General features: G+C 38.5%; 1 protein-coding gene and 1 long non-coding RNA gene across 6 annotated transcripts in view; one reads left to right on the top strand and one right to left on the bottom strand.

Annotated features, from left to right (window-relative positions):
* Positions 1 to 14,302, bottom strand: part of ITGA6 (integrin subunit alpha 6) — a 59,903-nt gene that overhangs the window by 27,752 nt on the left and 17,849 nt on the right. For 2 of the 5 annotated variants that reach the window (XM_048868543.2, XM_048868545.2), the window contains exons 2-8: positions 8,573 to 8,700; positions 7,713 to 7,792; positions 6,646 to 6,919; positions 4,699 to 4,830; positions 1,674 to 1,887; positions 813 to 1,006; positions 586 to 674 (exon numbers count right to left, since the gene is read on the bottom strand). In XM_048868543.2, coding sequence (XP_048724500.1) covers positions 586 to 674; positions 813 to 1,006; positions 1,674 to 1,887; positions 4,699 to 4,830; positions 6,646 to 6,919; positions 7,713 to 7,792; positions 8,573 to 8,700 — 1,111 coding nt within the window. Of the gene's footprint in view, positions 1 to 585; positions 675 to 812; positions 1,007 to 1,673; positions 1,888 to 3,159; positions 3,277 to 4,698; positions 4,831 to 6,645; positions 6,920 to 7,712; positions 7,793 to 8,572; positions 8,701 to 14,302 lie in introns of all 5 variants that reach the window. The other 3 variants (XM_048868544.2, XM_048868548.2, XM_048868546.2) reach the window with 2 other exon arrangements.
* Positions 1 to 14,302, top strand: part of LOC142068545 (uncharacterized) — a 53,199-nt gene that overhangs the window by 35,572 nt on the left and 3,325 nt on the right. The window lies entirely within an intron of this gene.

Raw genomic sequence — 14,302 nt, 5'->3', positions numbered from 1 at the left:
GGCACTTGCTCCTGTTCCAGACCTTAGGTCTAGCAGATGCAAGGAAAGTCTGAATTTGTCCCTTAAATATTATAGGCCAGATTGGCACAAAGCATGCACTGCAATATGGCCACTCTGTGGAATGCAAATTAACCTTAAAGCCACTGTAGCCAGCCAGGAAGATTGTACCAGTGTAGTGGGATCATTGGGTAGCTTAGATGTCCATCTTAGGGTTTTATGCTGCTTCCCATCACTGTAGCACCATGATATATCCTCTACCATCACCCCTCCCTGCTGCCAGCATACAGGATATGGCTGGGCTTCCCTGTGCCCTGGTGTGTGCCACAACGGCCTCCTGGGAATCCTCAGGCTACTTTAACACACAGCCACTCCAGGACTGGGGGAAGCATAAAGGAGCTAAAAGCCACTTTTGCACAGACACCTTCTTGAGCTTTGCTGTAGCCGAGGATCTGGGCCTGCAGAAGGTGCACAGAGCAATGCCTATTGTGGAGGTTGCCCAGTGTAATATATTTTTGTGGAACAAAACTTCTTATGCTTATAATGCTGTGCAAGGCTGAGCACAGGTGGTAACGGGTGTTTAATTACCTGTGCTGGCTTTGTATTTATTCCATTCTTGGATCCGTGATATATGAACACCTTGCCAAAATCATCATATGGTGCCCCCACGGCAATATCTGTTGAAAAGAAATTAGGAGATTTAGATAAATGTTATCCTGATGAATGGTTACATTCATGATAAAATAAGATGCTCTGAATCTAGTTTTGGAAAGGGCGGAGGTGGACATTCATCTTCAAAAGGTCAATTTTCTCACCTGGGAATCCATCCTGATTAATATCACCAATATTTTCAACTGCAATACCAAACATAGAATCAGTGGTTCCATTGAGGCGAATTGGCTTTACCCCTTCCCATTTGCCTTGTTGGTTAATGTAGATGTACACAGCACCCCCAATTTCTCCATATCGGTCAAAATACTGTGGGGCTCCAACAACAATATCTTGCCAACTTTAAATGAAACAAAGTACAGACATTTTAAAAGAATTCTGAGAAATAAGTGAAAATTCCTGGCAAGTTAAAGACTACAGGCTGAATATAATGTAAGTAAATTGGCCAGACAAAAGAGGCTGAGCAAGGGTCACTAGGAAGCACATTAAATTGGTTCAATAGTGAAAAATTAACCTGGCAATTTTTATTAAAGAAACAAACTGTGTTTGTGGCTTTTCCCCTCTTTTCTGTGCTGTATAAAGAATACCTATGAGGATTTTTGCTTGAATGTGATTTTTTTTTCTGCCTTTTAAAAAAAAAAAAAAATTACCCATTCAAGTTTCAGTCAACTTTTCATCTAGCTGTATTGCTCTAACAATGAGTAGAAAAGAAGAAGTCTAAAACTATTCAATAGTCACATCCTTTCAAATAAATTCGGAGACAGCACCTAGTGTACTTCTCTGAAAAGGAAGCCGAGAGTTAGTATGCCCTATATTGCTAATGTGAAAATCAAGCAAACTGGAAACCTTCCCTATACATCCTAAAGTTAGGGAGGGGAAGGGACACACAACTCCATTCCTCCACATTTTCCTCCATTGGCAAATCATCTTTAGGTACACTATACATACAATACACTGCAGCAATACAAAACTAGGATTTAATAACATGAGCTTAACAAGAGCCTTACCCATCATTGTTGAGGTCCACTACTGCAACATCATAGCCAAAAGAAGAGGCCAGCCCTTCTCCTTCAAATATATGCACAAGCGAGAGTGTTCTGGGAATTTGGAGATCTTTTTTCAGCAGAACTACAGCTCCACTGTGATTGGCTCTTGGTGCACCTGATACAAAAGTTGTTTCTTCTTGGGAAACGATACCTTTACCAGTGTCCAAAGAGAAACCTAGAACAAAAGAAAACAAAAACCAATAGCTAGAGTTTTTTATTGTTAGATCTGAAAATAATATATATGCACTATATTAAAGTGGTGCCTGGTAGCACTACTGCAACCAAAGTTTAGCAAATATATCCAAAATATATTCACTACATGCTACCAATTTCATTTATTTTTAAATCTGCTATAACAATAAACACCTTATAAATGAAACAGTACACAAGTGTGACTATAGAATGGTATGAAGCATATATCCATATAATGTCTGCAGAAAGAAAAAAGACCCTAAATGAAAGTTTTTAATATTACAGACTTCTCTCTATATCTCCACCACACCCATGTGTAGCATCTGTAAAATGTACAATAATTGGTCGAACAAATCTGATACTCTATGGATGTGGTTTTTTGTGTGTCTATAATGTGTGTGTAAATGCACACAAACACACCATCTGTACATTTCACAGATGCTACACATGGTTATGGTGGATATTTTTTTTAAAATGTATTAACTTAAAACCAATTTAATAAATCTAACCACTTTAATACAGCTTAAGTGCTTAGCCTCTAACACAGAATGAACACTTATGAATTTCATACAAATGTTATTTTCTGTTATAAAAACATGCAAAGCATTGTACAAGCACAGTATTTTATGTTAATGTTAGACAGTATTTGAGAATCTGCTGTATACAGTAGTGGTGAAATCAGCAGTAACATGCTAATTATGTCTATAAAGGACATTTCAAAAAGCATGCAATCCTAAATCTTCAGTTTAAATTTTAAAGTTAATACATTGAATTAATTATTATTTTACATATTTTGAACAGGATTACTGCATACATGTATTGGGATAGTGCATGAATTTGTGGTATAAATCCAAGTATCAAAAGTCAGACAAATTGTGAGGAAAAATCTAGATTAGAAGAGAAGTAAATATCAAGCCCCCCTAATCTCCTTTCCTTGGAATCCTTCACCACTGCCATTCCGATTCTCAATTACAAAAATAAGACAGAGTTTCAGATAAGCTTGGTAAGAAGGCTATAGTATATTTTGAGTGTTACATTACAGATCAAGTCCTCTCCAAAGCCCCTTACTTTATAAGCTATCCATCATCTGAATCCCTGCTGTTACATGCTTTTACTTGAATGCATTTGAAATGGGGAAGGGGAGGGAGGGGGGGATAAAATAAATAAATAATTATGTCAAAGTCTGGATACACACACACACACACACACAAAAGTATGACCAAGACCATATATATTGTCACCTCAGGTAACAAACCTAGGTAGCTATTCATCATCACACCAGTGGATTTGTCCACTCTTACATTGGGAGGCAATGTTTTGTATACAAACTGATCGGGATCAGTATCAGAAACACTTGTCAAAAACAGAAGACCTGTGAACATATATGGGAGGAAGAGATCAAAGAAGAAAGATATGGTAGTTAAGCAGTAAAAATAACTGCACGTCACGTATAACCTAGGGCACAGCAACTGCCAATTAATGCCAGGCTGGCACTGCACTACTTACCAATGAAAGAGGAAGTTAATTTGATTCCAAAGACATGTCAAATCAAGCAAAGGAGCTTTTTAGAGTGACAAAGCCTCTGGGATATAAATGCAACATTAGACTTGTTTTGAAAATTTAATGCTGATGAACAGGAAGACAAACACACTATGGTCCTGCTTATTGCAGTCTTTTTCTGTTCAGCATGAAAGCTCCTCCATAACATCCCTAGCCCTGGCATTCCTGCCTCAATCCAAATGGACCACTTAGATCTTTAGAAATGCTATGAATTCATCTCTCTACCATCACTATTTATGGTCCCCAGCACCTACAAATTCTTGATCTGATTCCTGTTTAACTGTAATGGATGTTCTATTTCTTCTTATAACAAGTCTCATTCTCACTTTCATTTCTTCACTCTAAGATGGCTCTCTCCTTGGCAATGCTCTCTCCCAGACCTGATGCTAAGAATTAATCCCTCTCTCTTTCCATCACCAGCTCTTCTGGCTCCATTTTACTAGCATGTGCTTAAACCCATTGCAAACGTAAAGAGTACTGGTGTAGAAGTGTCACACAAATCAGCATTTGGAGCAGAAAGACGCTTCTTTCTCTTGACACTACTCAATTTTTCAAAGATCCCATTCAGCCTTTATTCTTTCTGGTTTGTAATGGCACCTCTCATTTGGCCTTTCTTCTTCACTGTTTGCATTAAGCAGGACAGTTTTCTTTTGCTTTTCATCATGAAAATCACACTACATTTTTATTAGTGTCAATCCATGCTAATGATTAAAAGCTTTTAAAAACGTATCTGTAATTACCATGTTGTGTTTGAGTTATTTAGGACAGCCATTAGCTGTGCAAAGAAGCCTTAGGAGTTAAGGGACTGGTAGTTCGGTGCTTTGTTTATGCTCTCAGCACACACACAATGCCGACTTAACAGTTATTCTCAGAAACTCAGGCTTTACTACAGCTCCCAATTCTACTTGCTGGTGGCCACATGATCCAGGAGTATGAATCCACAGACAGTACTTACTGTTAGAGAGTGCCTATAAGCACATAATGAGAATTTGCAGGTCCTCATCACAGCTCTTAAATGTCTCGTTACATTTGTAGCTCTTACAGGTACCTCAATGGAGTATCATTTTATACTTAGCCCGCATATGTAGAGGAGGATGTGAATGACCAAATATGGCTGCATTTTACAGGGGCATAAAATAATTGATTTCTGCTTGTATTTTATGGTATTGCACATCCTTTGGATAGCGAGTGTTCAAAACGACTGAAGAGTTTTACCATCTGTGCTTAATCCTACCTAAATAACTGTTAGCTGGCACAGGAACTAGATTCTCAGCTCGGCGACTCTCACTACCAACTTCATAAGGCCCATCATCAAAGATATCCACAGCATAAAATGTTTGATTCTTTTGCTCTGCACGAACCACCCCTGAAGGAATGAAATGGTAAAATAAAAATGGATGAATGACAAGAGAGAAAAATAATAGATATATGGTTCCTGACTGACATTAGCAATATTGTCCTTGTGATCATTGTTTGAATTGGGAGGAAGAATAGCACATAGCCTGAAGTTATGTTTTAAAATCTCATGGTATTGTATGCATATGGGTGTCATGATGCAGCAACTTTATGATGCCAGGCAATGATCTGGGAAATATGGTATACATTATTAAAATTGTCAACAAAACATTGAATACACTGATCATCAACCCTCTTCACTCAACATATCATTTCACCCTTTCAACAAAGGCATTATAGACAAAGCTGCTACCTAATCAAAATGGGTGCTTCTCTTTAGTCAGACCTATTTAACAATTTGTCAAGTACAGACATGTTTTTCCGGGATATGAAAGCATATTCATAAAACTGATGTACTGCCATAGCAGTTCTCTGCAATTAACATAAAGCAATCTCTTAACTCAATATGCTCCTTCAGCTTGTTCAAATTTTCTTGACAGAAGCAGATATTTGGAAAATTAAGTCTTCACAAAAAGTATACCTTGTGCCAGAGCGTAACTCAGATATTTCGCATGGTTCGTGTGCCAGACACAGGTGTATGAAAGAACTCTGTAGAACAGGGGTCAAAGACCAAACAGGCATTCTAAAGGAGGGGGAGGGAAGTATTTTGCAGCTATTGGTGTAATGATGTGCAAAAAGAAATCTCTTAAAAAAACAAACAGGCCAGCATTTGAAAATTTCTCAACATAAACCAAGGGATACAAATCTATCCATTGTTTTTCTGAGTTTTGCAACATTTGCTAGGTGATATGTGCCAGTTGCCACAGTCTTTAGTTTTTACTCAGGCAGAACACCCATTAAAGTCAATGGAGTTTTACTGGAGTAAAAACATAAGGATTTGCCCTTGAATGTTTAAATATTTGCTCTGTGTGCAATCATCTTCCCATGATCCTGCCATACTGAACGTGTGATATATTAGGGTATGTCTACACTGAGTTTTAAAAACCTGCAGCAGCGAGTCTCAGAGACAGACTACAGACACAGGCTTACGCGCCAGGCCAGACGTTGTGGCTCGAGCTGGAGCTTGCACTCCAAAACTCACCCACCTCCCTGAGCTTTGGAGCCCAAACTCCAGTGCCCCTACACTTCTGCACTGCTGTTTTTAGCATGATAGCACGAGCCCCACCACCCTGAGTCTGAAGACCCAGGCTCTGAGACTCACAGCTGCGAGTTTTAAACATGTTGAAAAGGTACCCGCCGTTTCCACAGAAGATGACTGATGTCACAAACACAAAAGAATGAGCACATTGCAGGATCAATTAGGATAAAAGTTTTAGTGCAGACATTTGTCTGAATAATTGCTCAAATGCAGAAAAATGAGATGTTTGCCAAATAATGCTAAAAATATGTATATACACACTCAGTGTGACAGTTCCACCCTTTGACACAAGCACTGAATCCTGCAAGAAAATTAAGACCAGTGAAGTAGGAGTTTCCTACAACAGCGTGTTAACTTATGTAATCCATCCATTAGCTATTCCAATTTTTTAAAGCCTTCCCCTTACAACACTGATCCCCAAATTTTTTACCTCGAAGGGTCCCCTTCCCCCCTCCCAAACATTCCTCTGTGCCCCCGTAAGGAGGGCACACCCATAGATTGGGGACCTCTGCCTTACAAGTTTTTAATCTGACATTTTTGACAGTAACATGGAGCTAATAATTTAGCATTTACAAAACCGGGGTAAATCCTAAAAAATCTAGGAGCGGAGAAAAGAGAGGGTCATACCTTTCCAGTTATAAGTTCCTGGTGCACCAAATACAACATAATGGTAGTCTCTAGTAAAAGTAGCAGCTACACCTTGCTGACATGAACCAAATTTCTCATGGCCCCTCAGTCGGCCATCACAAAAACTCCATTCTCCACCATCCATAGCAGACTCATCATCCTTAGGATCCTTAATAGTGAGATCCTGACTCAGCAGGTAGCACCTTCCAATGATATCACGAGTTTCCTGAACTGTGTTTACATATTGCCTTTTCTCATAGCGATGTGCACATGTCTGCAAGAAAAACAAAGATACAGTAGATAAGCAAAATGTTTTATGCCTTCTGTATTTTTTCCTGCAAATTATCATTAAAGCCAAATAATGAGAAGGCCATTCTCTATAAGCTACATGCTCCCCTAGCAGCAATAGCATACAAGCCAGGTACTTATGTCTGGGAGAACAGTGACAACAGAGACTCAGAAGTTGAGTCACATCCTCTTGTAACATCTGAATGCTGGCAGGAAGAAAAAACACCACCACCACAGTGGCTGCATGTAAAGTTATTGGAAACCTTGCAGATCACAGCACTACTATGCACATACTCAATATTTCACATAGGCTGAAGGGCAGAGGGCATGCTTGCTTCTGCACAAACCATGCTGCCATTCTGGGAGAAGCCAGGCTGTCACTGGTTCCCTGCTGATGACACGGTGAATTTGCCCCTCCCTCCATGCAAGTTAATACTGCATCCAGCAGCATTACTAACAGTTTTGGAGGTAAGGGAGAGCCGAGATAGGTGAGGTAATATATTTTATTGGAACAAATTCTGTTGTTGAAAAGGGGACAAGCTTTTGAGCTCCACAGAGCTCTTCTTCTGTGGAGCTCAAAAGCTTGTCCTTCTCATCAACAGAAGTTTCAGATTATCTGCAGTGCCTCATTCTTCTAGGGAAAATTTTAATTCCTTATGTTTAGGAATCTAATAGCAACAAAACCTAGAAAGAGTTCTGTAAAGGTACAGAAATGCGGACAACTTTAAAACATGCAGCCTAAACAAATACTAATAAATATTCTAGTCCTATAGACTTACCACCACTTTTCCTCCTGGCCCCTGACTTTGGACAGTTACACCCATCCACTGGTCTTCTTTACTCTCAGTTGCTGGATCAGCTGCATCATCACAACACAATTTTACACACTATGGTTAACTCCTGTCAGAGCATATTGTGCTTTGATTATAAACATACAATTGTAATTCAGGTTTCAGAGGGGTAGCTGTGTTAGCCTGTATCAGCAAAAACAGCAAGGAGTCCTTGTGGCACCTTAGAGACTAACAAATTTATTTGACAAGCTTTTGTGGACTATGAACTCCCATCTTTTCATGTGCTGTATATTTATACCTACCTACTGTATTTTCCACTCCATGCATCTGATGAAGTGGGTCATAGCCCACGAAAGCTTGTGCCCAAATAAATTTGTTAGTCTCTAAGGTGCCACAAGGACTCCTTGTTAATTTTAATTCAATATTTGTTAACAACTCCATACTGTACCTGAAAGAGCCTGTAGGTGGCACTGTCTATACACTTTACCCATACAACAAAGCCTTAATTGATGAGGATTAGTTATATCAGTGAAAAAGGATTTTGTTTTTTTGTTTTTTTTAAATTAAGATATAATTTACACTTACTGAAAAACATGATCATAAGCAAAACATCTGGATTCAACATCAATATTGCTTTAGCAATTAAGCTAAGACTTGTTTTCACTCAAAAACTAAATAAGAAAAGCTGTAAAAACATTTAAAGAGGATAAAAATAAGTGTTCCTTGTGATCACTGATTTTAAGAAAAAGAAAGATGCTAAATTCAGTGGGAAAGACCATTGAGGCTTATATCTGATAAGCAAAAACAGACAATTGCTTCACTCCAAAGAAAAATATGGAAGAGCCTACCGTTCTCATCAAAGAAGACACGTGTGCAAAGCGTCTCTGGGGATGTAATGTCACAGCTATACAACCCTCCAGTTCTGTTGGCTTGCTGGGATGGAAAGGCTTTCTCCCGAGGTGCTCCAACCAGCAATCTGTTGAGAGAGAAATAGAAATCTATATATTTTGAGGAACTTGAGGAACTTGAGAGAAGTAAAAAGAGTAGAATCAGGGGATGCTATTTTGATATGTCAGTAGAGATCTGATTTGTAAACTATTGAAGGAGGATGGCATAGTTACACCATGACAATTTTTCTAATTGTTTTTTTAAAGTAGATCATTTAAAAAGTCCCTCTCTCAAAGCATGGTGGTTCTATGAAAACTGACTGTGTAATCATGGCATTGTGAGGTTCTCCAATCATCTAATGATTTCATAACAAATATGCTCAGTTTACAAAATTCCCTAATTGCCATTCAAGCAAATTCAGCCTGTGATCTGAGAATCAAGTTGGATTCTTTATGGCTAGTTAACCTTCAACAGTAGTACAGAAGGTGACCCTGAAAAACCCTGAAAATTTAAAAACCTAGAGCTGATAGAAAATCAGAATTTACATCCAATGTAAAATTCTGTTACAGTATTTGGAAAAAAAATTTCATCCCAAATCAGGATGAAAAATTGAAATGAAATTTTTCACAGAATTAAGTTCCAAAAATCTGTTTCTAAATGTTTCATTTTGACATTTCTGATCAAAACTAAACATTTTGACATTCTGGAATTAAAATGCTTAATTTTGTCTCAACTCAACGTTAATCTGTGTCCTCCTGACCTGCTGTGGTATAATGTGCTACAACCTGCTGTAGTTCAAGTGCCTTGTGGCCCTGTTCTCCTCCATAGGCTGGGCTTCCCAGCCAGACTACATTTCCCATGAGTTACTTTGCTCATGCCATTCCCACAATGCATCATATCAATTCAACAAGAGGCCAGATCATGGTGAATCATGGAAGGTCTAGTCCTGCCCGGAAGCTCAGCCCACAGAAAAAAAAATGAGGGCACGTGGCACCCAAACTAGAACTCCCATGAGGCAACATGGCAACGCACGCACACATATATTAATGTTTAACTGACCCATAACAAAATGTTTTAATTGGTTCAAACTAAAATGCTTCTATTCAGTTCAACCTGAAACAAAGTATTTTGTTTAGATTTTCCTAATGGGAAAAGTTTGCAAGATTTCAGTTTTTCAGAACCTGCATTTTCTGCTGAAAAAAAAATCAATACAAAATTCCCAGCTCTATTAAAATTATTTCAGGCCTTCTTTACTCATCATAAAGGAGCAAAAAAGAGAGCATACCTTTATTTGATTTTCCAGGTTACCTTTTTTTAAAAAAGCCAATATCTAAGTACTATCAGCTTGTGGCTGCACTAGCGTAGTCCCCAAAAGTCTAAATATTTTTCAGATGGTTTTTGCCTAGGCAGCTGCTGTTTGTCCTTCGAGACTATTACTGTACCAGGTTCATGAACCAAGAAAAATCTTCAATCATCTTACATAAATTACTGCTGAATGGTGCTACAAATCAAATTTTATCAGATGCACAAGACAGTTCAACAATCATGCACGTCATGAACAGGCTCTAGTGAAACGGGTTTAAATTAGATTGGTACATTCTAGAATGCATTTTCAAGTAGTGCCCAGAAAGGTATTAAAACATGGTGGAACTAATCTATGCTGCAGCACTACAGGTCTGCCCTGTAGAGCACACCAGGGTGGGCCGTAAGACAGTTTCAGGCACTGCAGCACAGGTCATTGTAAACATGCTGAGAACTTTGCATTTTAATTTCTTTCATTCCTAATAATGTTCAATTAATCTTTAGTTCAATCAATCAAGCAAAACTTACTGTAAAGGTGCAAGTCAAGCATCCCAATGCATGAACAATGCACTCTACTCACCCTGCATATCATTCTTAAATAGCAGAAGTCCATAACAGAAATTACTGAACTACTGTCACAAAGTAAAGCTCAATCTCTGGTTAATGATGAGATGTGCACAAAGCTAGTGATGCTGGGCCTTATGCACCAGGGTGAGTTTCATCCTGGTTGAGGCAGTCCAAATGAATCAGATTGTATGTTGCCTGGATAAATTCTGATAGATGAACATGAGTATCATTACAGATTGATAATCTCTTTTTTACATTTGAGTAGTAATTGGACTGTTACTTATTCTAAAAAAATTTTAATGAAAGGAACTGAAACAAAAAATAAATGTGAGCTTATGTTGAGAAATATAATTGTTTCTGCAGCTGTGTGCATTCTGGAGTCTATTTTAGCTCTTTCGCTGGTGATCAAAACGCCTTCCTCCCAAGGAACCAGAACAAAAGAGGATTTTTTTTTAAAAGATGCTTATATTGGCAGGGGAAACAATAAAGATTAAAAACAAAATGCTTACTGTGAAAATGGAGTTTAAGTGAGTTCTTGAATTTTTCCGAGGATGATTTGCCTATTTATTGCAAGCTCTCCCTTACTGCATAATGGATATGACTGAAACTTTCAAACACAAGTACCTAAAGTCAGCCTCTAGATCCATATTTAGACACCTTTATAAATATAGTCTGATTTTGAAAGTTGAGTCAACAGGAGCAACATGTGGGTGCTCACCAGAGACTCAAAGGTTCAGGTTCTGTAACCAATTTTTCTACTTTATGTGCAGCTTAATATATTACCATTTGTGTCATAAAATCAGCAAAGAATCCTGTGGCACCTTATAGACTAACAGACGTATTGGAGCATAAACTTTTGTGGGTGAATACTCACTTCTTCACCCACGAAATCTTATGCTTCAATACGTCTGTTAATCTATAAGGTGCCACAGGACTCTTTGCCGCTTTTACAGATCCAGACTAACACAGCTACCTCTCTGATACTATGTCATAAAATGTAAGCCATAAAATATAGAAGATGTATAGCAAGTTAGCACTGCTGTCAGAACCTTAACTTTTTACAATTTCAATTGTGCAGACTTAGGGCTGATTACTGGCAAATAACCTCAAAGGGACCGTGAATGCAAATAAGTACATTAACAGAGTGTTGCAGAATCAGACTCAATGTTGCATTAGTCTACATTTCTACATTAATTTGGTTTAAGTGTGTATTATACTACCGGTGGCATTCTCTGTTAGCCAGTGAAATTGCAAGGTAATTAAATGAACTACTAATAGTAGTCTTACTATTTCACCCTTGGCAAAACTTCTGTTAAGGATCACTCCGCCACTGGACATAGTTGGCTTTATGCTAAATAAAGCTGAACTGTTACCTCCTAGCTGAATACAAGGCTACTATTCTCCCTTAACTAATCATAGCCCAGTAATTAAGAAATTGAGTTTTCCAAATTAAGATTAATTAAGGGAATTATTACTTCTGTGCTTGTGGCCAGGCTACCACCTCCATAGCTCCACTTTCATGGACTAGGGTGGCTCTGCAGCAGCCTGCCTCCTTTTTCCCCCCTCTACAAAGAGCACCTCACTCCATACCAGACACTCCAAGATACTATGAACAAGATTTCCCTTCTGGGGTCCAATTAATTAAGTCCCACCAATAAAGGGGCATAAAACAAATGGAATTCAAACCAAGAAGATTCTTTTGCCCCAGCCTCTCCTCCCTATCGGTCTGCTCTCCCAGCAGTAACTCCCAGGACTTCTTGCTTAGAGTTTGGCCTTCTCGCCCTCACTCTACAGACCGCTATGGAGGAGAGTGATCCTCTTCTGAATCCTTTTTTCTTCCACAATCCCACTGCGTGGTTCTCAAAGGAGTTTAATTATATTGATCAGAAAGAAGAGCTCTGCCTTCTCCACAGGCCTCCTCCCTCTGGCTCTCCACAGGCCTCTGTTTTATCTAATCCAGGCCTAAATCAGCCTACTTAACCTCACCACTCCCCAACCACAGTCACCAGACCTCCTTCATTTTCCCAACCAGCGGAACAGAGTGACTGTGTCACACACAGGTAGGGCAGAGACCCTGTGACAGTGCCATTCGTTAAAGTGATAATTCAACTACTTTTTTGAGCTTGGTGCCTTTGGTCATGACTAAGGTAGTTCCCTCCTCCAACCTCAAACAGTGATCATCAGCTGGCTTGCAATATATGGATTTGCTCCATCACTCTCCCAACACTAATGTCCAAATCTGAAGAGAACATGCATGTTTTAAGGCTACGGCACTGGAGGAGCAAAGTTTTAACTCCAGGTCTGCATGAAAGAACACCTATTTAACTAAATCCCGCTACCAAGGTATCATTTTAGCTCAACTGAAAGAGACCTATTTCTTGGTGCTTAGGTCCCAGATTCAATCCCTGCCAACCACTGTGTTGTTTGTGGGTGCTTAAAGCCATGGCTCATTATAGTTAAAAGTACTTTACAGAGTAATGCTGTACAACACTAATAATCATTCTATACAGACAGAATTATGGAGACAAAACTTACTTGTTTTTCCAAAAGTATATGGGGAACTATACTACCCCCTCGCCCCCACCAAAAACAGCAAAATTCCTGTTGATTTCAGCTAAAGCAGGATCTGCCCCATGATTTTTTTAAAACGAAAACTTCCAGTATATAAACATTTCTAATAAGGGAGAGGAGGTGGGAATTGGCCATCCAGACACTATTAGGTGGATCTGATGTCCAAATTTGCCAACTGTTGCTGACCACTGTTCACTGAAAAGAGTCTGAATTTCAAATAGATAAATGGAAGCAACGTAGTTTCATCAAATCTAGTCCAATGAAGTGCTTAAAAAATTATAAACTACTGCAATATCAAGCAAATCAAACAAACCAGCAATAGATTTCCAGTTTTACAGTCTATATGTAATACTAACCAGAAGACTGTTTTAATTTAAATTCCTTTCTGCTTTCATCAGTAACACTTGAGAAACTTAACAAGTGACTGAGAGAGAACTGCAGCATTATATGCTTGCAGAATCCTTTAAACTTTAATGAAAACTGTGGTAACAAAAATAGAAGTGGGAGTAGTGGCAACTCAAAACTATCTCAGTTTCCCCCCCTATTTTTTTCATGTAAACATATCCATCATTTGTGAAGCGGGACCTGCAGTTAAGATGAAAACCACGTATCAAAGAGATTATTTTAAAAGTTTATTTGTTCATAGCCCTCACCACTTTATCACTTGACCAAACTTTACTGGATGCTTTCCCATCTCTAGTGAATGTCTTTATCCTGTTCATGTCTCAATACTTTACAAGAGACAACATTTTGTAAACATATTTCTATAAGAAAAATAATTTCAGTGATTCATTATATCAACTTTAGACCAAACACCAAACTGGATGAAAAACTGAAAGGGACAACATCCAATTAACATACTAGAAAGAAAATCCTGTTCACACACCCTATTTTTGCCATGCTCTCTTTTAAAGTGACAGGATTATGTTAATGATCCCAGCCTCATCACCATTATGCGGACTGGGGTAGCCATAGAATGATAGGGTTAGAAGACATTATTGTCCACAAGACATTATTGAAAGTGTTTTCTGGGTAACAAATTACCTGTATCTACAAATAGGCTGAATAAAGTAGTCACAGGTATCAGCAGTTTAAAATTTGGTTACCTTCATCCACCACAAATGTCTAATTTAAGGTTGCTATTACTGGGAACAGTGTAAGATATTGTGCACCACTGTCCTTTTCAAAAAAATTGCAGCATAAACACAAGGAACACGAAATTAGGAAAGTGATGAAGACAAGTGCTGTAG

This window comes from Caretta caretta, chromosome 11 (assembly GCF_965140235.1).
Source record: "Caretta caretta isolate rCarCar2 chromosome 11, rCarCar1.hap1, whole genome shotgun sequence".
Taxonomy (NCBI): Eukaryota; Metazoa; Chordata; order Testudines; family Cheloniidae; genus Caretta; species Caretta caretta.
The sequence above is the reverse complement of the archived record's forward strand: the minus strand, read 5'-3'. Positions and strand labels throughout refer to the sequence as shown.